Genomic DNA, 27,031 nt, shown 5'->3' with positions numbered 1-27,031 from the left:
ATGAAGATCCACAATTGCGAAAGGCTATACCTGTGCAACACCTGCGGAAAATCGTTTACTAAATCATCAAATCTTAAACGCCACATAATCACACACACGGGTGAGAAGCCCTACATCTGCAAAACATGTGGAAAAAGTTACACAGAACGTTCCAACCTGGTGGTTCACTCAAGGACCCACACTGGCGAAAGGCCGTACATGTGCAACACCTGCGGAAAAACCTTTACTAAATCATCAAATCTTAAAAGCCACATAACCACGCACACGGGCGAGAAGCCCTACATCTGCAAAACATGTGGAAAAAGTTACAGGCTACGTTCCCAGCTAATGATTCACTCGAGGACCCACACTGGCGAAAGGCCGTACCTGTGCAACACCTGCAGCAAAACCTTTACTAATTTATCAGATCTTAAACGCCACATAACCACGCACACGGTCGAGAAGCCCTACATCTGCAAAACATGTGGAAAGAGTTACAGGATACTTTCCTACCTGGTGGCTCACTCAAGGATACACACCGGTGAAAGGCCGTTCGTGTGCAACACCTGCGGAAAAACCTTTACTAAATCATCAAACCTTAAAAGCCACATAACCACGCACACGGGCGAGAAGCCCTACATCTGCAAAACATGTGGAAAAAGTTACAGGCTACGTTCCCACCTAGTGACTCACTCGAGGATCCACACCGGCGAAAGGCCGTACCTGTGCAACACCTGTGGAAAAACCTTTACTGAATCATCAGTTCTTAAACGGCACATAACCATGCACACGGGCGAGAAGCCCTACATCTGCAAAACATGTGAAAAAAGTTACAGGCTACGTTCCCAACTAGTGATTCACTCGAGGATCCACATAGGCGAAAGGCCGTACCTGTGCAACACCTGTGGAAAAACCTTTACTGAATCATCACATCTTAAACGGCACATAATCACGCACACGCGGAGAAGCTATATTAGTGCAAGACGTGCAACAAAGGTTTTAGCCGCAGAATTGATTTGCTGAGTCACATGAAAAATCACCCGGAGGAGAAGTCTGGTGACTCGTGACAAATTAAGCTCATGTTGTCGTCCTCCGGGGGCAGCTGTCCACTCCTGTCTGACCCACAGAAGAAGAGACCCGCAGAAGTCCAACCACCACCTCCTGTGGCTGATGAGCCTAATCCCCTCCCCACAAGGGTTGCAGGTTCAACCCGGATTTATGCTTCTCCGTCAACTTGACGCAGAGGGAACCATGTGATTGTGTACTTTTAAAGTTCTGCATTGAGTTTGTTTGAATCCCTGTTCCTTCTTCAAATCGTATTATTTGTTGCTTCTGGTAACTTTCCATCTCCACGGTGCAAATAAAGAGCTGTTAGTATGTGGGTGATTATCTGAATTCGGTGCCCTTTGGGTTGTCTTGGTTTTGAAAAAAATACTACAAATAATCATATTTCTGAACATTGCATCTGATAAAGGACTATCTGAACCTTTGAGAAATTACCTCTGTCCACCTCAGACTTGAAATCCCAAACATTATTAGCAAATTCTTTGTCACCCGAGTTGTTTTGAATTCAACCCTGTAACGGTCAACTCGATATCTGTGTGAATACTAAAGTAAAACATGTTCAAAATAATTATTGCAGAATATTGGTAATTATCTGTCCCTTGTTTAGAATAACTCTTGGTGAGTAGATTTTGTTTTATTTTTAATATTCATAATTTGACTGAGAAGTAGGATTTGACAACTTCATGTAAAAACGGTATGCATCAACAGTAAGAAATGGTTTGGCTCCCATATATTTTCTTGGTGTCCCTTACATTCTACATACAATCCAGAAACAATTGATTTAATATTTGTTTTATTATACAAAAAAATTATAAAATGTATGAAATAACAGGGTTGAACTCACTGTAACAGGGTTGAATAGGATAACAGGGTTGAAGGGACATTGAATATTTCCATAGGGTCTACAGATTAATACACCTTTGAGGGAACAAACACATCAATTAAATGAACAGTATTCAAAATAACAACGCGTCCTCTTAAAAAACACCATAGAATGCTATAAATGCATTGTTAAAAAATAACATCTGAACATGACTGAAAAACAATATTGAAGGCTATAAATGGATTGCTTAAAAACAACATCTGAACATGTCTACTTGGGAAAACAATATCAAAAGCATGAATTCAAGTAGATTGAATTGATTTTTGAAAGAAAGTCCAAAATTATGAGGATAGACATTTGTTGCAAGAAGACTGCTACTACATAGGCTACACAGTATAGCCTAATTGCTAAGGTCCCTTAATCAAATTGCTGTGTGGACAGGTCCCAGGCAACCACAGAGCTGAAGAACTATTTTAGTTCAAAGACAGTCTGTCCCAAATCTCATTCAGAATTTCCACGTGACGTGCATCATGTACTGTCACAGGCTGAGGCGGTGGGATAAGCTCGAGCACGTCACCAAATGGGTACCACAGCACATCTTCTAGTCGAGGCCAGAAGAATCTGTTTTTGGTTATTCCGGCATGGTGCATGCATCGGACCTGGACGTCTGTTTCGTCTGTGGCAATGATGATTCCTGGGTATAAGGTTTTATCATAGGTGAGCACACACCAAAGCCCTATGACCTCTGGGTCATCCTAATTGATTTGCTTCTCCCCGTGCAAAACAGTAGCTGGCACTTTCTTGGAAAAGCTGAAATGCTGTGTATTCCAGCATTCACATTCTAACTTCTTCTTGGTTGAGCACATACAGCTGACATCTCGCGATGTTATCTCTCCTGGAGCCAGAGTTACCACCTGATGGATCTGCATGGTTCCTGGGACTGCTGGAATGTTCGAGTGCTTGCTCAACAGATTCACCTTCGACAAAAAACAGCTTGATTGAAGTGTTTGTCTCTGAAAGGGACTTGAAGAGCTCATGGGAATTGTAGATGTCCCTGCCATGGCTGATCATCACATCGGCTGTCCTTTTCAAAGCTGCTCCGACACCATCTGGTGCTCCTTTTCCATGGCTGGACTCAAAAAAGTTCCATGTCCCTCTCAGGCCTCTCTTTTCTAGCTCTGTGCTAAACAGGAAAAAGTTGCCTTTTTGTCTGTACTGAGTACAGGGCCCGTCACTGAAAAAGTGTAGGACAGAAACCTCTGGGTAGGTGGTCTGCACAAGGTCCAGTGTAGGCTTCAGATGGTCCCATATAGCAGCTGGACTCTTGTGCTTTGATGGTGAGATGGAGGTGAAGCAGGTTGGCTCTTGGTTTCCACTAACATAGATAACCCCTGTATGGAGTGTGGCCTGTTGATGAGATGATCCAAAATGTACTGACTGGATTTCTTTGTTGTACTTGCAAGAGACATTTTCAGAGAAATCGATGTGTATCAGGCATTCATTGTTGGCCATGCTGCTACGCAGCTCTCGGTAGTAGGCATACTGTTGACGTATGTTAAAGAGGTGCCTCTTGAACTTCTTTAGATGGGTGTGGAAGCTCTCTGCGAGCTCCTCCCCCCCCCCCCTCCTACTTTCAACCCTGTAACAATGATTCAACCCTGTAACAGTGCTCTTTGTTACAGGTTGAATGTTACGGGGTTGAAGTTTTTAGCTTCAACTAGCCTTCTTGTCCATATTTAGCTAGCATGGAGCACCACTTGGCATTAGAAAGCCATGAAATTAACATATATTTCCAATACTATTGTTTGCTTTTCCCTCACAAATAGTATCTGTCATTTATTTGTGTAACAGTGTTGAATGGTTGAGCTCGACATACTCAATCTGACATTAAAAACAATCAAATATAGGCAGAAAAGTATGCTAACACTTACCTCTCTGTACAGTGTCACCTTGAAAAGACTTGAGTGATTTCACTTCCTAGATCCTGAGGATGTTGGACTGAACCATTATTTTTAAAAGGGGGGAAATTGATAGGCCGTTACGGGGTTGAACGAAACTGGGGGACACGATAAAATTATGTTGTTTTATGAATTATTCATGGGGTTTTTTCAGATGTTTCATATTCTCATTCAGGTAGACTGACATAGGATTATATTATCAGGAACAACTTAGGGTGAAATGCAATTTTTTGTTGTTTTATATTCAATGAAAAAGTAACATTGGTTAATGGGGACATGCACATTTGGCTGTCATCTGTTCCTGAGCAATCCATACAAATAAAAATAAACAGATATTTTTTTATTACAGTTGTGTGTAATAATGCAAAACATGTGGATCTATCAATCTATAGATTAAAAATGCTTTTTTTTTTGGTTACTCTAATTGAAGAAATTAAAGATAAACGTGTGGGACATAAAAGGAACCGAATTCAGATAATCACCCATGTGCTGAAGTTTCTTTAAACGTGACAGTTTATTTAATCTACAAAAGTCTCTCTCACACGTCCTTTTTCCCGTCTGTTTCTTCTTCACTCACATTCTTTGTAAAGTTAATCTGCAGCTCCATGTTGTTAAACTCTCTCCATCTACTCTGTTCAGAGGTTATATATTGTGATGTTATACATAGTTCGCTGAAAACTGTAAAAGGCTTTATACATTTTAAAATCTGAGCTGCGCGTACATCAGATTATCGTGTAATTCATGGGACAAACTAAGTCAAAACAATGTAATTCAAATGATCCATGCTGTGTTATTGTTCTATACAAGCTAAAGTTACAACATATTTCTGTACGTTTTTCATATTATTTAAATAATATGAAATTAACAATATTTTGGGGAAAAAAAAAAAACAATATTATTGAATCACATGTATAAAATCAAGTTGTACTAGATTTACAACTCGTCTGACACATGATTTATTATAAAGCTGATGTTGAGATCCGTGTTGAAGCTGCAGATCTGCAGGTTGGAGAGCAGGAAGAAGAGGGAGGATCATCGGGATCAGATTCCAGGAAGAGGACAGACTTTGGATTTAACCTTTTTATATCAGACATCCGTTTAGAAGTAAATGTCTTTTTACCTCAACTCATATTTAGTCAGAAATAATCATGAAAAATGTAATTAAGTTTTCATTGTAGATTTATTGTTTATAATTCTGGAATATTACACTCTCCGTATGTAGAAAGAGCAGCAGTGCCCCCTGGTGGTGAGTTATAAAAGCTCAACATAAACCCAAGCGTGAACGTTCTATCGTAATAATAATAATAACAAGCAGTGGCGGCTGGTGATAAAAAATTTTGGGGGGGCGCACTGGCGAGTGAGGATTACAATACAACTATAAACTCTACTTGGACATAAATTGTTTTATTTTTTATTGTATATCATTACATATACTACATATACATATACTACATATTCATGTAGCATATTTTACATAAACATTTAAAATTTTTCAAGTAACAAAATAACATTTTAACAATTTTTCCGATTTTTTTCAGTTATTATATAGAGATATTCACAGATATTGTCTGAAAAATGGTTCAAATATGTTATTTTTTATTTGAAAAATCTAAAATTTGTTTTGTTGATGAGAAAATATTTTCTTATTTTTGTGAGGGGGGATATTGTTTTGCGGCACTACCTTGTTCTCTATAGCTGGTATAACATGAATACTCCTATGTGGGATCAATAAAGTTCTTATTTTTGCCATCTGAGAAAATTAAATATATTATATTTGGTGCCTAACTGTTTCCCAAGTATATTAGTGCATGTGTGAATGAATAAATGAGACGTAAAACGTACATTTCTTTGTAGAAAGGCGCTTTATGAAAATAAGTCAATTTACTTGTATTAGTTTACAGCGCAGTCTTGCCACATCCAATATGGCGGCGACGTTGACGCATCGCAGCAGCTCCATGGAAGGAGGAGACGACATGTCTATGCGGAAATCCAGATTGTAACACCTGGCGGAAGAGCGAAAGTTTGGAGCGAACGGAACACGTGAGCAGTGATTCCTTTGAGGAGGACGGTTCTGTTGTTTCCTTTCTTTTTCCTCTTCAACAATGTCTAAGGTGAATCATCTGAGAGAGTTTATCGGTCAGCGACTAACAGCAGCTGCTGTAGAAATATTGTCAGTGTTTGAAAAAAGCATCTTGGAGTATGAAGAAGAGCTCGACCGTCAGCGCAGACTGTTGGACCTCGCCTGGAAACCTGAAATCAGACTCCACAGAGTCGGTACGTAACCCTGGAAAGTTGAATGAATGAACACATGAGTATGACTCCTACAAGATCCCTTTGTTTCCAGTTAAAAGCCGTGGTGATGAAGCAAACCAACTAAATGGGAAACTCCCCAAGCCAGCCGTCATTCGTACTTCCGTGGTCAAATCAGCCGCTCCTAAATTTTCATGTGCTCCTATTTCAGCCTTTTAATGCAAATGCATGCGGCTCAGAAACGGAAAGATATGAAATACTGAGTTTGAGATAATGCAGATATGTTTTTCATATACTTCCACCGTAATATTTACAAGCTCTTACTGTAAAAGAAAGGGATGAAACACTACTTTTTTTTAACTTCAGGCTCTGTTTTGCAGAGACTATAAAAATGAATAATATTTTCACCCAATACTCCATATAGCCCTCTTCACACCTAAAATCACTACAGGCACTGTGAATTTCAAACAATTTTACTGTGGAAAAATTTAAATATTAAGGGGTAAACTTCAAACACCTTACTTTTCTACAAAAGTAAATCGCCTTTTTTCCTTCAGGTTCTGTTTTTCCAGAGACTATAAAAATTAATTCTCCCATAATTTCACCCAATACCTCATATACCCCTCTTCACAACTGTAATCATTATAAGCATGCTTAATTTCAAACAATTTTACTGCAGGATTCTTACTAGGACTAGCTGTTAATATCCCTAAATATATCAGCACAATAACTCCTAGCGCACATGTGGGTGGGTGGAGTTTGGACATGATCGCGGGGCACCACCAAATCTACACGTCATCAGTCGTGTGTCTTGTCTTCATCAGGTGTTTCGGCCTCTTATCACAATACTCCCTCTGCCAAGGTCGGCCCCCACAGGCTGATCAGACCTGGGTGTGTGTCATACGGTGGCCCCCCGGGGTCATGTAGCAGCCCATGTTGATCCCTCCCTTTCAGCCACAGCCACTGACTGCTCCGTTCGGCTGCTTTGACAAGTTCTTTTATTGCCTTCCACTGGGCCTGTTAGTCCTCTGATCCCCAACTTCCTTCAGGAGTCGTGTGGTGGACCTGGCTACAAAGCCTCGGAAGCAGCTCCACCTCCACTGGCCACACCTTTACGTTCCACCCCCGCACCTCTGCATCAGCTGCTGCTAGGTTGGCATAGCTTTTCTTTCAAATGCTTCGTCGATGGCATCCTCCCATGGGACAGTCAGCTCCACAATGAAGACACGACGGCAGGACTTGGACCAGAGGACCAAATCTGGGAGCAGGTTGGTTGCTGCGATTTCTGGCGGGAAAGTGAGGCCTCTGGCTGAGGTCGACCCGCATTTCCCAATCCCGGGCTGTGTCCAGTGGGCCTGAGTTTGGAGGTGATGGCTTGGTTCTCCATTTCTCCCTTTCTCGGATGAATGTTGTCTTCCGTGGGAGGGTGGTCCGGGTACAAATATTGAAATATTAACATCTAAACTTCAAACACCTTACTTTTCTACGAAAGTCATTCGCCTTTTTTCCTTCAGGTTCTGTTTTTCCAGAGACTATAAAAATGAAACCTCCCATAATTTCACCCAATGCCTCATATAGCTCTCTTCACAACTACAATCACTACAGGCACAGTGAATTTCAAACAATTTTACTGTATAAATATTTAAATATTAAGGTGTAAACTTCAAACACCTTACTTTTCTAAAAACCTTTCTATATTTAGTATTTCAGTGTTTTTTATCTTTTACTGTCCTTATTGTTCAGCTGTGTTTTTTAATATTTATATTCCTATACTAATAATAATACATATTTATAGAAGTCTTTCAGGACAGCTAAGGTCGCCGTACAAAAGGACATTAAAAACAATCAAAACATTGCCATCAATTAAAAACATAACAAAGTACAATACATGAAACAGTAAAGTGCAATAGTGAGTTATTCCAGTTCCAAGATTATTGTGAGTCTGCATGTCTGAAAAGATGAGGTTTAAGGTGGATTTGAAGGAGATGAGAGGGTGAGGTGGATAGACGAGCAGATGAGAGGGTGAGGTGGATAGGAGCAGATGAGAGGGTGAGGTGGATAGGAGCAGATGAGAGGGTGAGGGGGATAAGAGCAGATGAGAGGGTGAGGGGGATAAGAGCAGATGAGAGGGTGAGGTGGATAAGAGCAGATGAGAGGGTGAGGTGGATAGGAGCAGATGAGAGGGTGAGGTGGATAGGAGCAGATGAGAGGGTGAGGTGGATAGACGAGCAGATGAGAGGGTGAGGTGGATAGGAGCAGATGAAAGGGTGAGGTGGATAGGAGCAGATGAGAGGGTGAGGTGGATAGACGAGCAGATGAGAGGGTGAGGTGGATAAGAGCAGATGAGTGGGTGAGGTGGATAGACGAGCAGATGAGAGGGTGAGGTGGATAAGAGCAGATGAGAGGGTGAGGTGGATAGACGAGCAGATGAGAGGGTGAGGTGGATAAGAGCAGATGAGAGGGTGAGGTGGATAGACGAGCAGATGAGAGGGTGAGGTGGATGGAAGAGGAGGACTGAGAGAACGGTGAGGATGTTAATATGAAGCAGCTCAGCAAGACACTGTGGGGCTGGTTGTTGATCCTTGAAGGTGAGAGGAAGAATTTTATAAGTGATGCAGTATTTGGTTGGAAGTCCATGGAGCTGCTGCAGGACAGCACACAACATTTGGGGGTTTTCAAAATGTATTTTGCACTCAAAGTCGAAGATTTATGTATGTGTGTATATATATATATATATATATATATATATATATATATATATATATAATTATGTATTAATTGTCTCCAGATTTAGTCATTGTGAATGTTAAATATAATCAGATAAATAAATATTATTTTAAATGCTCATTTTGAAACCATGCATTGTGCAAACTTAATGAAATTGATATTGACCTACTTTTAATAAAACACGCCATAATGACAAAGCACTGGAAATCTGCAACAAAAAAACCACAAACAAAACGGATGTCTGGGTTGTTCCATATGGGTGTACGGTCACAATGGAAAAAGTGAAATTTTAGCTACTTTAAGAAATTCCCACCAAGCTGATAAAGTTGTGCTAATATTATTGCTTTTGAAACATTGATGATGTTTGATTTCCACCTTTCCACCAATTTGAATATTATATTGAGCACAAGCATTTCAGTCCATAGTAGCCAGTTTGATGTTATAAATAAGCAACTTGACTGTTGTTGTTCATCATTCAATCCCTTCGGTGCCAGTGTTTGTAAAGTAAAAATCCAGAAGAGCTCTCGACGTTTTAGCAGCAAGTCCAGATTCCCACCCCTCCGTGGAAGGCTGACTTTTTCAAGTCCACAAAAACGTAAAGTTGAGATGATATGTTTGTTCTCGTTGAAATGAACAGCCACAGGATAGTTAATGTATTTTCTCCATATGGAGCTTTTGTGTTCACTTATCCTTTGTTTTAGCTGTCTGGAAGTTTTTCCCACATATGCTAGACCGCAAGGGCAGCGTAGCATATATATGACATGTGTAGATGCGCAAGTAATCACCTCTTTGATGGAAATTTTTTTATTAGAGTGGGGATGATAAACAGTCTCTGAGTAGGTGGCTTAGGTGTTTGGGTAGTATAGTCAGCGGGAACAAGCAGGTCAGGTTTGTGCCAGTATTTCTCAAATGTGGATTTCACAGAGTGATACAGGTCACAAAGAACTTCTTTTCTTTCTTTTGGCTTTTTTGTAGCAGTTGTGAGCGTGATTTCCTCCGTGCCGCATCATACGCCCTCTGGATACAATCCATAGGATATCCCCGCTGGAAAAATCTAGAGCTCATCTCTGATGCCTTGTCTATGAAATCCTCTGTACTGTTGCAAATTCTCCGGGATCTAAAAAACTGGCTTTTGGGTAGGCCTCTTTTGAGGGGAGGAGGATGAAAACTACTAGCCAATAAGAACGTATTTCCTTCGGTTTCTTTGTGGTAGAGTAAAGTGGATAAGGAGCCATTCTTTTTTTCAACCCACATATCTAGAAAAAGAACTTTTTCACTACTATACTCCATTGTAAATTGGAGGTTGCTGTCGAAGCTATTCAGTAAGGTAAAAAAGTCTTCCAGTTCGTTAGCATCAGCTTTAATTAGACAGAAGATGTCATCAATGAATCTGTACCATTTTAAGATTTTTGGCAAAAAAATATTGTGCTCAGGATTTCACAGTTTTTTTCAAAGTGACTCACGTATAGATTTGCCTAATTCGGAGCACAAATAGAGCTGGTACCATATACTTGTAAATAATATTCACCATTAAAGTTAAAGTAGTTTTTCTTCATGATTAAAGTAGCTAAGTCAACAATAAACGTATCCAGGGGCATTAGTAAGTCCTGCAAATACAACTTTTAGGCTTCTCTACCACCATCATGGGGAATATTAGTGTAGAGACTGGGGATGTCGAAGGTGACCAACAGAAGATCATCAGGAAGGTTAGTGAGGTTAAAGATCTTATTAATGAAATCCGTGGAGTCTCTAATATACGCTGGTAGTGTTTGGACATAAGGTTTGATATAGTGATCCACAAACTCTGACAAAGTTGATAGTAAAGCGTTCATCTGGGCGACAATAGGGCGACCCGGAGGATTTGACAGGCTTTTGTGCACTTTGGGTAGTGTGTAAAAGACTGGACAAACGGGATGCTGACAACACAAGAATTTACAAGAAATGCTCAACCTGAAATGCAACAACTTTATTCTTTAACTGTCTCGATACCAACGCAATAACACAAGAGTACAGTCAAAGTGCCGCCTAATGGTCACACAGAGTAATGCACTTGTTTTCAAATATACTACATAGATGAAGGGGAAGACCGAAGGTTCAGGACAAAGTTTAAACCTCACAAATACAACCAAACAATCAACACTGGGAAACACTTTTGACTTGTTAAAATCCTATCTTTTTGTCCCTTTTTGTAATTCCAGAACTCCCACAAGAAAATGTTTGTAAGGTGGAGGAGGAAGGGGTTTTCAGTGACCAGCACCTGGATAACCTGGAGAGGAGCTGCAGCCCGGACCAGGAGGAACCAGGGCATCCACAGACTACAGAACTGGAGGAAGACTCCAGCGGTCAGGAGATGAAACACAAGGACGTAGAGGTGGATGTCTCATTGGTCAATGTCGCTGTTGTGAAAGTTGAAAATGGTGAACCAGAACCAAACTGTGGCCAGCTGCTGTTGCACACTTCTCCTGAAGCTCAAAACAAAGATGAGGAAGGGACTGAAAGTTTACGCTCAGACTCCAGTAAAACTGCATATCCGGAGCCAATGAGACGACACGGTGACCACGAAAATGCTGCTGTCCCGTCAGACAGCAACTGTAAATCAAAGCTGACCAGGACCCACACGGGGAAGAAGGCGTTTTCTTGCAGCACTTGCAGGAAAGAGTTCAGTAAAAGTAGTAATTTAATGGATCACATGAAGATCCACACTGGCAAAAGGCCGCACCTGTGCAACACCTGCGGAAAATCGTTTAGACAATCATCAACGCTCAAGAACCATAAAATGATCCACACTGGCGAAAGGCCATTCGTGTGCAACACTTGCAGCAAAACCTTTACTAGATCATCACATCTTAAAAGCCACATATACACGCACACGGGCGAGAAGCCCTACATCTGCAAAACATGTGGAAAAAGTTACACAGATCATTCCAGCCTAAGGGTTCACTCGAGGACCCACACCGGCAAAAAGCTGTACCTGTGCAACACCTGCAATAAAACCTTTATTACATTATCAAGTCTTAAATTCCACATAACCACGCACACGGGTGAGAAGCCCTACATCTGCAAAACATGTGGAAAAAGTTACAGGCTACCTTCCCACCTGGTGATTCACTCGAGGACCCACACCGGCGAAAGGCCATACCTGTGCAAAACCTGCAGCAAAACCTTTGCTGATTTATCAAATCTTAAACGGCACATAACCACGCACACGGGCTAGCAGCGATATTTGTGCAAAACGCAGAATTGATTTGCTGAGTCACATGAGAAATCACCCGGAAGAGAAGTCTGGAGACTCGTGAAAAATGAAGCTCATGTTGTCGTCCTCCGGGGGCAGCTGTCCACTCCTGTCTCACCCACAGAAGAAGAACCCGCAGAACTCCAACCACCACCTCCTGTGGCTGATGAGCCTAATCCCCTCCCCACAAGGGTTGCAGGTTCAACCCAGATTTATGCTTCTCCGTCAACTTGACGCAGAGGGAACGATGTGGTTGTGTACACTTTTTAAAGTTCTGCATTGAGGTTGTTTGAATCCCTGTTCCTTCTTAAAATCGTATTATTTGTTGCTGTTGGTAACTTGTCGTCTCCATGGTGCAAATAAAGAGCTGTTAGTATGTGCTGAAGTTTCTTTAAACATGACAGTTTATTTCGTTCATCTACAAAGCCTCTCCCACACATCCTTTTTCCCGTCTGTTTCTTCTTCACTCACATTCTCTTTGTAAAGTTAATCTGCAGCTCCATGTTGTTAAACTCTCTCCATCTACTCCGTTCAGAGGTTATACATAGTTCGCTGAAAACTGTAAAAGGCTTTATACATTTTAAAATCTGAGCTGCGCGTACATCAGATTATCGTGATAATTTATGAGACAAACTAAATCAAAACAATGTAATTCAAATGATCCATGCTATGTTATTGTAACTATATGTTACAACATATTTGTGTACGTTTTTCATATTATTTAAAAAAATATAAAATTAACAATATTATTTAATCACATGTATAAAATCAAGTTGTACTAGATTTACAACTCGTCTGACACATGATTTATTCTAAAGTTGATGTTGAGATACGTCTTGAAGCTGCAGATCTGCAGGTTGGAGAGCAGGAAGAAGAGGGAGGATCATCGGGATCAGATTCCAGGAAGAGGACAGACTTTGGATTTAACCCTTTTATATCAGACATCCGTTTGAAAGTAAATGTTTTTTTTACCTCAACTCATATTTAGTAAGAAATAATCATGAAAAATGTAATTCAATTTTCATTTTACATGGATGAATTTTTTTATTGTTTATAATTCTGGAATGTTATTATTTAGAAAGAGCAGCAGTGCCCCCTGGTGGTGAGTTATAAAAGCTCAACATAAACCCAAGAGTGAACAATCTATCGTAATAATAATAATAAAAACACAAATAAAAAAAGACTTTAGTGCATCAACAAGAGGAAAGTTGTCAGTGACGCAGATTATTGGTACAGCGTGATCAGTACAACCAGCATTTAGCTCAGAAAACAATGTGGAAAGAGAAATGTCATCAAATGAAGTTGAAAAGTGGAGATGCACTTTTGTCCTTTATCCTCAACTTCCTCAATCACGTCATTTTGATCCAGTTTGTTATTTCACTGGTCTTGGCTTCATCAAATGACACATCCAAGGACAGAAGCCGTGTATAGGTGTTCATCCTGTCCAGGTGTTGGAAGGTGAAGTGAAGCCGAAGCCATCGCTTCATCCACTGATCTGTTGGCACGGTAGGAAAACTGATAGGAATCCACTGTGTCAGGAACCATGGAGTTGATGTGGGTTAAAAAAAGATGATCTGCTCTGTTGGTCTCTGGAGAAGGTTTAATCAAAATGTCTCCACATTTCTAGTCCATGAAAGAAGGCAGATTTTATGTCCATCAAATGCAGTGTCCATTGTTTTTGATAACTTCCTGCCACAAGGAGCCTCAGAGACTGAAGCACAGGTTGGAGATTCCTTCTGTAGCAGAAACTTGCACTTCCTCAAAACCTTGTGCAACAAGCCTGGCTTTTGGTACCAGTCCATTTTCCATCTCTTTCAAAGTGCAAACTCAACGAGTGGAGATGCACTTTTGTAATAATAATTACAATAATAATAAAAATAATAATATGATAATGGATGGAGGACTTTGAATGAATGAAAGAATGAATGAAATGAAAACTGCAAAAGTCATCCCACTGTACAGAACTGGAGACAGACACCAATTCACTAATTACAGGCCTGATTCTTTACTCCCAACATTTTCTAAGATCTTAGAAAAAGTATTTATTTACAGGTTGGACAAATTAATGCCAATCAAAAGGCCACGCCCCTAATTACGCATTAAACTTCTTGCTTTATATAATTCCAACCTGCCACAATACGAGGAAAAAGAGGCTTCAAACCCCTGCAGAAAACCTGTGGGTGATTCATGCATGAATGAACCGTCATTCTGAGTTTGGGGGTTAGTTTGGGATCTTTATTCCCTCTAGTGGTTAAATGTTGGAAACTGCAGCTGTAAATGAGTCTTGTATATCTATATATTTCACACCAAAATCAGTTTGATAGTTTGATCAGTTTGATATTTAAATGTTTTAATGTCTCAAATACTTACCATGTGTATTATTTTGAAGCCCATTGCAATAAATGTTTCTTAACAACATAAATGTTTTATGACAAATAATAAAGAACACATGAATTAAAAATATTTGTATTTTATATTTTGATATTAACAATCAGAAGCTTATCATATACATTGCGTCAGCTCTCATTGTGTCGGAAAAAATAAAACTCTTTCTAAACCTTCTTGCTTGTGTTGTTTTCTCAGATGTAAATCACTTTGGATAAAAGCGTCTGCTAAATGACAGAAGTCGTAGTAAACCAGTGATGAAAAGAATGTTGTATGCATTTTGTTCTAATTACTTTCGTTGGTAAATGAAATACTGACTGTAACTGCGAGAAGGAACTATGTCATTTGTTCAGACTCCACTGCAGCCCTTCAAAGTTTGACTTCAAATAAAACAATAAGAGAAGATCTAGTGTTGGAAATATTAATGGTATTGTGGAGGTTATGCAGAACTGGAATTACTGTGTAGTTTTGTTGGGTTCCTGCCCACATGGGTGTTGATGGCAATGAGAAAGCAGACAATATTGCTAAAAGAGCATTGAAATTGAGTAGTGAGGTAATTATGGAAATTCCTTTTGGTAAAGGTGAAGCAAAATCATGAATTAGAAAGGCAGTGAGGGATTCATGGCAGAAGGTGTGGGACAACGGTGTAAAAGGGAGACATTTTTATAACATACACAAGTCAATTAACGTGAAGGTTTTCAAAGGAAAGTGTAGGAGAGAGGAAGTCATCATTTCTAGATTAAGATTAGGTCATACTAGTTTAAAATCAACTCTGTATTTAATGTCAAAGTCCGTGTGTGATAAATGTGATGAGTGTGATGTCACAGAGAATGTAGAGCATGTGATTCTTAAATGTGGCAAGTATGAGGTAGAAAGGAACGCTTTAAGAGACAGGATGTACGAGCTGGGACGGGAATGGAGTTTAGTAGGTTATTAGGGAGGAGTGAGGTGATGAGGGATTGTTATAAGGAAATCCTTGTCTTTCTTAAAGATGCAGGGATAGATAATAAGATTTAAATGTGGTTATCTTATTTTATTTAGGTATTTCCTTTTTTCCCCCCTTTAAGTTAGACTGTAACCTGGTGTAATAATGATCCTGATGTTACACACTCCGGTACAGCAGGTGGCGGTAGAACCTAATAACGTTGGTTGTGATCCGCCATTAAACCTAGAGAAGAAGAAGGAGAGGACGGTTCTGTTGTTTCCTTTCTTTTTCCTCTTCAACAATGTCTAAGGTGAATCATCTGAGAGAGTTTATCGGTCAGCGACTAACAGCAGCTGCTGTAGAAATATTGTCAGTGTTTGAAAAAAGCATCTTGGAGTATGAAGAAGAGCTCGACCGTCAGCGCAGACTGTTGGACCTCGCCTGGAAACCTGAAATCAGACTCCACAGAGTCGGTACGTAACCCTGGAAAGTTGAATGAATGAACACATGAGTATGACTCCTACAAGATCCCTTTGTTTCCAGTTAAAAGCCGTGGTGATGAAGCAAACCAACTAAATGGGAAACTCCCCAGCTCAAGCAGCTGCTGATGTGGGATTCGGAAACATCCCGAACTAACTTGTTGTTCTGTTTACTTGGTGCTGCCTTTCATGCTCCATTCACACTCTGGACCAGACTCATATTTCACACTTTATCAATGAATGAATGAATGAATTTTTATTTCGAACATGTATATAAAAAATAAACATTAACATCTTCATATTCACATATGTTGGAAAAAAGGAGTAGGAAGAAGTCTACACTTTTTCCTAGTTCCTACCCCTTTATAACTCTATGAATTTACATTATTGCTATTATTATATCTACACAATATCCATATAAATATAGTCTATATAAATACTATGTAAAACATGCTTATTACCTCATAATTATCCATATAAGTATATGGAAAATATAAATATTACATAAATATTATATCAATATATAGAAAATACAAATATTTTATAAATCTATATAAATATACACTATATAACTACATAAATATCCCTATAAATATATATATGCTACATACCTAATAAATATATAACATATATTACATAATTATAACTATCCCTCTCAACATATAATATATACTACATAAATATCCACATAAATATCTAAACATATCTTAAGCAAGTATAATATACAATTTTTCCCTATTTTATTTGTTTCTCACACTCGTTACCCCATTTCCTCTTTCATGCTAATGTTAAGTGTTTTATTTTTTTTAATTATTGTTTTATAGATATTTCTCTCATTTCACTTCACCAACTTAGACTATTTTGTGCAGATCCATCACATACAATTCAGATTCAAAAAATATTTCAGTTACAGGTTGAAATGTAACAAAATAGATAAAAAGCCAAGGGGAGTGAATACTTTTGCAACCCCCTGTACCTGTTTATAAATAATTGTTTGTATCTCTTTTTAAACAGATTTATGTTAGTACCTTTTCATTTCCAGCTCCAAACTGTTCCACAGAGTCTCCACAGTTCCATATGCACATGCTGCACATTGTTGTTCCTACTTTATGTTTTCTAAAATTAGATGGTAGTAGATTATTCCTTGCTTTGAACATTACTTGCGCTGTTTTGTATTTAACCAGATCCATACATTTCTTAACCAGATCCATACATTTCTTTAGACTTAATTGTTTATTTAGTAGAAAAGATGCAGATCACAGTGGCTCCTGTAAGATGTGAGATGACACTGGCAAAAAACCAGATCGTAGGAGGATGTTCATGTAGGAGTTCATATGCAGGACTTGTAGTTAGATTGTTATTTTTTTATTTTATTTTTTTTCAAATACTTTATTTCACAAAAACCTGAAGTTTACAAATTATATATCTTCAACAGAACATAGAAATCACATTTCATGCCAGGGGGGATAAGAGTTTACAAGAAAACATCGACTTTTGATTAAGAGAAAATTGAATGGAGTCGATGTTTGAGCTCATTGTAATAAGTAACAAAAGAATGTTTTCTATGTGTAAATTTACATTTGTGAATGTGAAATTTTGCCAACAGTATGACGAGGTTAATAATGAATGTTTCATTGGGTTTTGCCTTAATCCTGTCAAAGTCAAAGAGTCCAAACAGCACATCCCTCCAAAACAACTTAAATTCTTCAATATTGTTAACAATAAAATTACATATATCAATCCAGAGGTTTTGGACAATGGGGCAGAGCCAAAATAAATGAGTAATTGTTTCAATATTTACAGAACAGAAAGCACATTTCACATCAATGTCTATCTAAAACTTTTTAACAATATGATCATTAGAAGGATAAAATCTATGAATTATTTTAAACAATATTTCTCTAACTTTGTTGGTCAACAGGTATCGGTTGGGTAAGAGCCAGACCTTTTTCCAGCCAATATGATCCATGTACCTATTCCAGTGTGAGACCACATAAGGAACTGTGGTGACATCCTGTCTAAACAAGAATCTAATCAACTTATTGTTCTTACCACGGTTACAGGACAAACAGATTTTGATCAGAATCAGATTTGTTTCAACCAATTTTATCTTAAACGTGTTATTTAGGGTGCAGAAATTTAGAAAATGTAGTCCACCATTTTCATAGTCATTCATTAGAACAGATTTTTTTCAGATGATGAGTTCTATTTTTCCACAAGAACTTGAGAAGCAGCCTGTCAATCTGAGTAATACGTTTGTTGTCCACGAACAGAGACAGAGATGCATATGTTAACGTGATATTCCTTCTGCCTTGGTGAGTAGAACTCTACCTCCTAAAAGAGAGATCCCATAATAGCCACTGGTTTAACTTTTTTTGAGTTCTTTGGATAATAGGATTGAAATTCAGTGAAGTGATTTTTTTGTTGGTCCTTAGTTATTGTAATACCCAAGTAAACTACTTCATTTTTGACTGGGATACTACAAATTGATGTTTTTTCAGAATCCTTAATGGAAATAATTTTGCATTTATTAAGATTCAGATTTAGGCCAGAGGCCTTGGAAAACTCATTTATGGTGTTTATTGCAATAGAAACTTGATTTTCATCCCGGAGAAAGAGTGTGGTGTCATCTGCTAGTAGGTCAGACTTGTTCCCGGTGCATGTTGGACTCCGGCAGGGCTGTCCTTTGTCACCGGTCCTGTTTATTTTTATGGACAGGATTTCTAGGCGCAGCCAGGGGCCGGAGGGGATCCGGTTTGGGAACCTCAGGATTTCATCTCTGCTTTTTGCGGATTATGTTGTCTTGTTGGCTTCATCGGACCGGGATCTTCAGCATGTGCTGGGGCCGTTTGAGGCAGAGTGCGACGTGGCAGGGATGAGAATCAGCACCTCCAAAACCGAGGCCATGGTTCTCCACCGGGAGAGGGTGACATGCCTTCTCCGGGTGGGTGGAGAAGTCCTGCCTCAGGTGGAGGAGTTCAAGTATCTTGGGGTCTTGTTCCCGAGTGAGGGAACAATGGAGCGTGAGATTGACAGACGGATCGGTGCAGCGTCCGCAGTTATGCGGTCGATGTACCGGACCGTCGTGGTGAAGAAGGAGCTGAGTCGAAAGGCGAAGCTCTCGATTTACCGGTCAATCTACGCACCTACCCTCACCTATGGTCATGAACTTTGGGTAGTGACCGAAAGGACGAGATCGCGGATACAAGTGGCCGAGATGAGTTTCCTCATCTCGGCCACTGAGAGGGTGGCTGGACGCTCCCTTAGAGATAGGGTGAGGAGTTCGGTCACCCGGGAGGAGCTCAGAGTCGAGCCGCTACTCCTTCACATTGAGAAGAGTCAGCTGAGGTGGCTTGGGCATCTGTACCGGATACCTCCTGGACACCTCCCTAGGGAGGTGTTCCAGGCATGTCCCTCCGGGAGGAGACCCCGGGGAAGACCCAGGACACGCTGGAGAGACTATGTCTCTCGGCTGGCCTGGGAACGCCTCTGACTCCCCTCGGAAGAGCTGGAGGAAGTGTCTGGGGTGAAGGAAGTCTGGGCATCTCTGCTGAGACTGCTGCCCCCGCGACCCGGGAACGGATAAAGCGGCAGACGATGGATGGATGGATGGATGGATGGATGGATGGATGGATGGATGGATCAACCTGAAATGCAATAACTTTATTCTTCAAATGTCTCGATACCAACGCAGTAACACAAGAGTACAGTCACAGTGCCACCTAATGGTCACACAGAGTAATGCACTTGTTTTCAAATATACTACATAGATGAAGGGGAAGACCGAAGATTCAGGACAAAGTTTAAACCTCACAAATACAATAAACAATGGGAAGCTCTTTTGACTTGTTAAAATCCTATCTTTTTGTCCCTTTTTGTAATTCCAGAACTCCCACAAGAAAATGTTTGTAAGGTGGAGGAGGACGGGGTTTTCAGTGACCAGCACCTGGATAACCTGGAGAGGAGCTGCAGCCCGGACCAGGAGGAACCAGGGCATCCACAGACTACAGGACTGGAGGAAGACTCCAGCGGTCAGGAGATGAAGCACGAGGACGTAGAGGTGGATGTCTCATTGATCAATGTCGCTGATGTGAAAGTTGAAAATGATGAACCAGGACCAAACTGTGGCCAGCTGCTGTTGCACACTTCTCCTGAAGCTCAAAACAAAGATGAGGAAGGGACTGAAAGTTTACGCTCAGACTCCAGTAAAACTGCAGATCCGGAGCCAATGAGACGACACGGTGACCACGAGGATGCTGCTGTCCCGTCAGACAGCAACTGTAAATCAAAGCTGACCAGGACCCACATGGGGAAGAAGGTATTTTCTTGCAGCACTTGCAGGAAAGAGTTCAGTAAAAGTTGTAATTTAATGGCTCACATGAAGATCCACACTGACGAAAGGCCATACCTGTGCAACACCTGCGGAAAATCGTTTACTAAATCATCAGATCTTAAACGCCACATAACCACGCACACGGGCGACAAGCCCTACATCTGCAAAACATGTGGTAAAAGTTACAGGCTACGTTCCCACCTGCTGGTTCACTCAAGGATCCACACGGGCGAGAAGCCGTACCTGTGCAACACCTGCGGAAAAACCTTTACTCAATTATCAGCTCTTAAAAGCCACATAACCACGCACACGGGCGAGAAGCCCTACATGTGCAAAACATGTGGTAAAAGTTACAGGCTACGTTCCCACCTGCTGGTTCACTCGAGGATCCACACGGGCGAGAAACCGTACCTGTGCAACACCTGCGGAAAAACCTTTACTCAATTATCAGCTCTTAAGAGCCACATAACCACGCACACGGGTGAGAAGCCCTACATCTGCAAAACATGTGGAAAAAGTTACAAGCAACTTTCCCACCTAGTGGTTCACTCGAGGATCCACACCGGTGAAAGGCCGTACCTGTGCAACACCTGCAGCAAAACCTTTACTAGATCATCATCTCTTAAAAGCCACATAACCATGCACACAGGCGAGAAGTGATATTTGTGCAAGATGTGCAACAAAGGTTTAAGCCGCAGAATTGATTTGCTGAGTCACATGAAAAATCACCCGGAGGAGAAGTCTGGTGACTCGTGACAAATGAAGCTCATGTTGTCGTCAGGTTGGAGATTCCTTCTGTAGCAGAAACTTGCACTTCCTCAAAACCTTGTGCAACAAGCCTGGCTTTTGGTACCAGTCCATTCTCCATCTCTTTCAGAGTGCAAACTCAACGAGTGGGGATACACTTTTGTAATAATAATTACAATAATAATAAAAATAATATGATAATGGAGGGAGGACTTTGAATGTATGAAAGAATGAATGAAATGAAAACTGCAAAAGTCATCCCACTGTACAGAACTGGAGACAGACACCAATTCACTAATTACAGGCCTGATTCTTTACTCCCAACATTTTCTAAGATCTTAGAAAAATTATTTATTTACAGGTTGGACAAATTAATGCCAATCAAAAGGCCACGCCCCTAATTACGCATTAAACTTCTTGCTTTATATAATTCCAACCTGCCACAATACGAGGAAAAAGAGGCTTCAAACCCCTGCAGAAAACCTGTGGGTGATTCATGCATGAATGAACCGTCATTCTGAGTTTGGGGGTTAGTTTGGGATCTTTATTCCCTCTAGTGGTTAAATGTTGGAAACTGCAGCTTTAAATGAGTCTTGTATATCTATATATTTCACACCAAAATCATGTTAATTGATCCTCATTTCCTTCCCTGTGTTCCCTCTGGTCGAACCATCCGAAGTTTACCTTCCCTCTGACTTAACTTACTTTTTTATTTTAATGCCAAACGGTGACTCATGAGTCCTGCATGTGCACGTCAATAATAAATCCACCGACTGGAAGCGCTGAACTAAACTAAGTTGGATATTTAAATGTTTTAATGTCTCAAAGACTTACCTTATGTATTATTTTGAGACCCATTGCAATAAAAGTTTCTTAACAACATAAATGTTTTATGACAAATAATAAAGTACACATGAATTAAAAAATATTTTTATTTTATATATTGATGTTAACAATCAGAAGATTCTTTTTTTAGATAGTATATTTGAGTTTTCTTAAGCTGTAAGCCATGATCAGCAATATTAAAATAATACAAGGCTTGCAATATTTCAGTTGATTTGTAGTGAATCCAGAATGTATGACATTTTTGTTTTTGTAATTGCATTACGGAAAATCACAATGTTCTAATTTTTTGAGACAGTCCTGTATAAATTGCGTCATCTGTTATTGTGTCGGAAAAAATAAAACTCTTTCTAAACCTTCTTGCTTGTGTTGTTTTCTCAGATGTAAATCACTTTGGATAAAAGCGTCTGCTAAATGACAGAAGTCGTAGTAAACCAGTGATGAAAAGAATGTATGTATTTCGTTCTAATTATTTTCGTTGCTAAATACTTACTGTGACTGCAAGACGGAACTATTCTATATTTAATGTCAAAGTCCGTGTCTGATAAATGTGATGAGTGTGATGTCACAGAGAATGTAGAGCATGTGATTCTTAAATGTGGCAAGTATGAGGTAGAAAGGAACGCTTTAAGAGACAGGATGTACGAGCTGGGACGGGAATGGAGTTTAGTAGGTTATTAGGGAGGAGTGAGGTGATGAGGGATTGTTATAAGGAAATCCTTGTCTTTCTTAAAGATGCAGGGATAGATAATAAGATTTAAATGTGGTTATCTTATTTTATTTAGGTATTTCCTTTTTTCCCCCCCTTTAAGTTAGACTGTAACCTGGTGTAATAATGATCCTGATGTTACACACTCCGGTACAGCAGGTGGCGGTAGAACCTAATAACGTTGGTTGTGATCCGCCATTAAACCTAGAGAAGAAGAAGGAGAGGACGGTTCTGTTGTTTCCTTTCTTTTTCCTCTTCAACAATGTCTAAGGTGAATCATCTGAGAGAGTTTATCGGTCAGCGACTAACAGCAGCTGCTGTAGAAATATTGTCAGTGTTTGAAAAAAGCATCTTGGAGTATGAAGAAGAGCTCGACCGTCAGCGCAGACTGTTGGACCTCGCCTGGAAACCTGAAATCAGACTCCACAGAGTCGGTACGTAACCCTGGAAAGTTGAATGAATGAACACATGAGTATGACTCCTACAAGATCCCTTTGTTTCCAGTTAAAAGCCGTGGTGATGAAGCAAACCAACTAAATGGGAAACTCCCCAGCTCAAGCAGCTGCTGATGTGGGATTCGGAAACATCCCGAACTAACTTGTTGTTCTGTTTACTTGGTGCTGCCTTTCATGCTCCATTCACACTCTGGACCAGACTGATGTTTCACACTTTACACTTAATCCTTTATTCTGTAGAAAAGATATAGATCACACTGGCTCAGTGTAGATTTTTTTAGAGCAAATTCATAGTGTAATAATTTTTGAAGAAGAATATAAAAAAAAAAAGCTTTGGATAAATCAAGAAAGATTCCCAAAGTGTATTCATTATTATTGATTGCAACCAATTGAATTATAGCCATTTCTGTAGAAGGATTTTTCCTAAATCCATATTGGTGTTTATACAGTATATTACATTCCTGCAAATGTTTCATCATTCTGTTATAGACCAATTTCTCCAGGATCTTTGAGAAACATGGGAGAACAGAAATGGGCCGGTAGTTTCTAAATACACTATGGTCTCCAGATTTGTAAACAGGGACTACTTTGGTAATTTTGAGGTCATTGGGTATTATTCCAGTTTCTAGAGATTTGGTGAAAATATGGCCGCCTAATGGTCACACAGAGTAATGCACTTGTTTTCAAATATACTACATAGATGAAGGGGAAGACCGAAGGTTCAGGACAAACTTTAAACCTCACAAATACAACCAAACAATCAACACTGGGAAGCACTTTTGACTTGTTAAAATCCTATCTTTTTGTCCCTTTTTGTAATTCCAGAACTCCCACCAGAAAATGTTTGTAAGGTGGAGGAGGACGGGGTTTTCAGTGACCAGCACCTGGATAACCTGGAGAGGAGCTGCAGCCCGGACCAGGAGGAACCAGGGCATCCACAGACTACAGACCTGGAGGAAGACTCCAGCGGTCAGGAGATGAAGCACGAGGACGTAGAGGTGGATGTCTCATTGGTCAATGTCGCTGATGTGAAAGTTGAAAATGATGAACCAGGACCAAACTGTGTCCAGCTGCTGTTGCACACTTCTCCTGAAGCTCAAAACAAAGATGAGGAAGGAACCGAAAGTTTACGCTCAGACTCCAGTAAAACTGCAGATCCGGAGCCAATGAGACGACACGGTGACCAGGAAGATGCTGCTGTCCCGTCAGACAGCAACTGTAAATCAAAGCTGACCAGGACCCACACGGGGAAGAAGGTATTTTCTTGCAGCACTTGCAGGAAAGAGTTCAGTAAAAGTTGTAATTTAATGGATCACGTGAAGATCCACACTGGTGAAAGGCCGTACCTGTGCAACACCTGCGGAAAATCCTTTACTGAATCATCAGATCTTAAACGGCACATAACCACGCACACAAACATTATTTTGGGAAGATTCTAGGTTTCAAAGACTGTAATAATTTTCCTTGTTGACTAGTTAAGAAACATTTTGAGTGGATTTCTTTCCCTCAAACACTCAGAAACACAGCCATGAAACCTTTTACATAATGTTACACAGGGAACATCCTGCCATCAAGACATTTATGAAAATATCTATATTTTTTCCATTTTGCAGGTTTCTACTGAGGAAATGCCTCCAGAAGATTCTGGTGTTACAAAGTCTTCCTCCACAATTGAAGATTTGGAACAGGTATATATTGATACTTTTAATAAACATTGTACATTATCTGACTATGAAAATACTATTTTCTGAATGAATAGTAGCGGGGTGCTAAAAAGATTACGGTAGGTTTTAATCTTAACTCGCACACTGTGCTCGTAAATTATTTCTTCCAGTTTGCACATTTCCATTTTTAGGGGCAAGTGAAATTCTCGCTCTGTAGAGCCCTGCAGTAACGTCACATTGGACGACCAAAACAACCAAATCACTGACCAAGTGCAACACTATTAAAAGGAACCCTGGCTATTAAGACATGTAGGTCTTAAAAGATAAATGTTGGTATCAATTATAACAATGTGATATAAAAAACCTTTTTGATGTCTTCGTTTTTATAAAATTTGAAAATATAATTTAACTAGTAGGTCGCCATTGTTGTTTACATTCTGGGTAGTGACGTCAAACGGTGGCTCCTGCTAACCCCCGTCCACTGTTCTGACACCCAGAAACAGATCAAAACACAGCTAAACAGGTGACGGCGCACCAGAAACACAGATGAAAACACAGCTGAACATTAAGGTGACGGCACACCTACAAAAAAGTAAAAAAAAAAAAAAGTGCAGCCCCATAAAGCATGAACTATAAAAACACCATAAAACTCAGATAGACTAACAGACCACACGTTTCAACTAGCAGATAGCCGATGCTACAATAAAAACCCCAGCCAGATCTGGCGTCATTAAATAAAATAAAGATGTTCTTGCCTATTTGACGCGAAGTCTGCGCCTCCCGTTTCGTCAAAGTCCCGGGCCAGTCCCCTCAGCCTCTGGTCTGTCATCACCCAGCACCGAGGCCGGTTTTAGGGGGGAGAGGGGTGGGCTATGCCCACCCAAACGTGCGTCCTCCTGCCCACCGGCGTCTTCATCCCGGCGGCGAGAGCGGAGAGCGAATGGCTGTGCGCTGCAGGCTGTAGAGCCCCGTCTACGGCGTAGGCTACGCAGGCTACGGAGTACCCTACGCCGTCTACGGCGTAGGGTACGCCGTCTACACAGGAGCCTAATGCACTGGTAAGATGCGCACGACATTGATCATTTTTGCAGATCTCCCGTGCATCACAGAACTTTGATCCAGTTTGCCTGAACAGAGACGTCTTATGGGCTCCCTCCACGGGAGAAAGCTGCTCATCTATGTTTTAGATACCTGTCCCAGTTAAACTAACGCGGCTTATCTTCTCAGAGCCACCGCTCTACGTCATCGCCCCCAGAATACATTGCGCAGGTAAAACATGGCGCCTTCCGCAGGTCAACATATGTGATAAACATTGTAGATTTTTAAAGCAATTAGATTATTTTATGTGTTTCTAACAACATATTTTAGTATAAGAGAACAATTGTGGCTAATTAGGGACTACATGTCTTAATAGCCAGGGTTCCTTTTAAAATATGCTCTGTTATCTCCATAGGAAAGCGATACCAAAATAATATGGAATATATCATATATATATATATATATATATAATCATTCAAAAAGGTGTACTTGAAAACAGGGTTTTGTTTCTGTAAATCATATTTGTTTGTATCTGTAACCGTAGTTTTGTAAACTTGTACATAGTAGTAGCTATTAAATATTTAGCTGTATGAAAGTGAGCTTGCAAGTGTCTGAATGCACAGACTTGTAAAACGGAGTTTGCACACATGTAGAAGTTTACGAAACTAAGCTTACAGATAAATGCTTGTACTTAAATGTATAAGTTTGCAAAACTATAGTTACAGGTACAAACATAAATGCACAGCTTTACAAAACTATGGTTACAGATACAAAACCCTGTTTTCAATCACTCCTTTCTGAATGATACAATATTCCATAAAAAAGGTGCAACCAAATCATGTGCTGGTGCAACCAACTTTCCCAGTCGGTCGCACCAGTGGACAAGTTAGTCTGGAGCCTGTGCAAGATATTTTTGACAGACCTTCTAAAGCTGTATTTCCACACTTATTTTTATCCTGTCACTTAAAGCGATACTATGTAACTTTTCCACCTTAATATCATATTTCCAGAGTCATTGTGATGGTACATCAACTTCCAACAGGTTTAATGACACCTCTGTCATGATCTGAGGGAGTCTGTATCGCCTTCACTGGCACTAAGTAACTTTGAGGAGCATGGTAAGAACCCTGCCACACTAAAAAACTACAAATCTTTACGGCTTTGACTGCTTTACGGCATACGTCACTTCGCCCTCCTTCCCGATTGGCAGTCGAGACGAAAATGGGCGGGGCGTGGAGCTCAGAGCTCCGCAGAAGCTGGTAACCCGTTGCTGTGTTGTCGCTGCAGCAGCTCCACACAACAGACGTGGGGAAAAGATCCTAATGGTTTAACTTTTCACCGCTTTCCTGCTCGGAGGCAGAACCACGGAGGCCAAGTATCTGAGATAACAGAGTAAAAGAGTGAAAGAGTCGTCGGCTC

General features: G+C 40.2%; 1 protein-coding gene across 1 annotated transcript; it reads left to right on the top strand.

Moving 5' to 3' along the window:
• LOC133440671 (zinc finger protein 26-like) lies at positions 1-21,370 on the top strand. Its single transcript, XM_061717994.1, has 3 exons — positions 1-588; positions 673-780; positions 19,716-21,370. Exons 1-3 carry the CDS (start codon positions 1-3, stop codon positions 20,814-20,816), a joined length of 1,797 nt encoding a protein of 598 aa, XP_061573978.1. The 3' UTR covers positions 20,817-21,370.
• Positions 21,371-27,031: the final 5,661 nt, after the last annotated feature.

Source organism: Cololabis saira, chromosome 3 (genome assembly GCF_033807715.1).
Source record: "Cololabis saira isolate AMF1-May2022 chromosome 3, fColSai1.1, whole genome shotgun sequence".
Taxonomy (NCBI): Eukaryota; Metazoa; Chordata; class Actinopteri; order Beloniformes; family Belonidae; genus Cololabis; species Cololabis saira.
Note: the sequence above shows the minus strand (reverse complement) of the source record. Positions and strands in the feature narration are given on the sequence as shown.

Excerpts from the sequence above, each read along its gene's own strand:
- LOC133440671 (XM_061717994.1), top strand. The coding sequence starts at position 1 with ATGAAGATCCACAATTGCGAAAGGCTATACCTGTGCAACACCTGCGGA. Across the intron at positions 589-672 it reads CATCAAACCTTAAAAGCCAC|TCGAGGATCCACACCGGCGA; the intron begins ATAACCACGCAC and ends CTAGTGACTCAC. Across the intron at positions 781-19,715 it reads CCATGCACACGGGCGAGAAG|CCACAAGAAAATGTTTGTAA; the intron begins CCCTACATCTGC and ends ATTCCAGAACTC.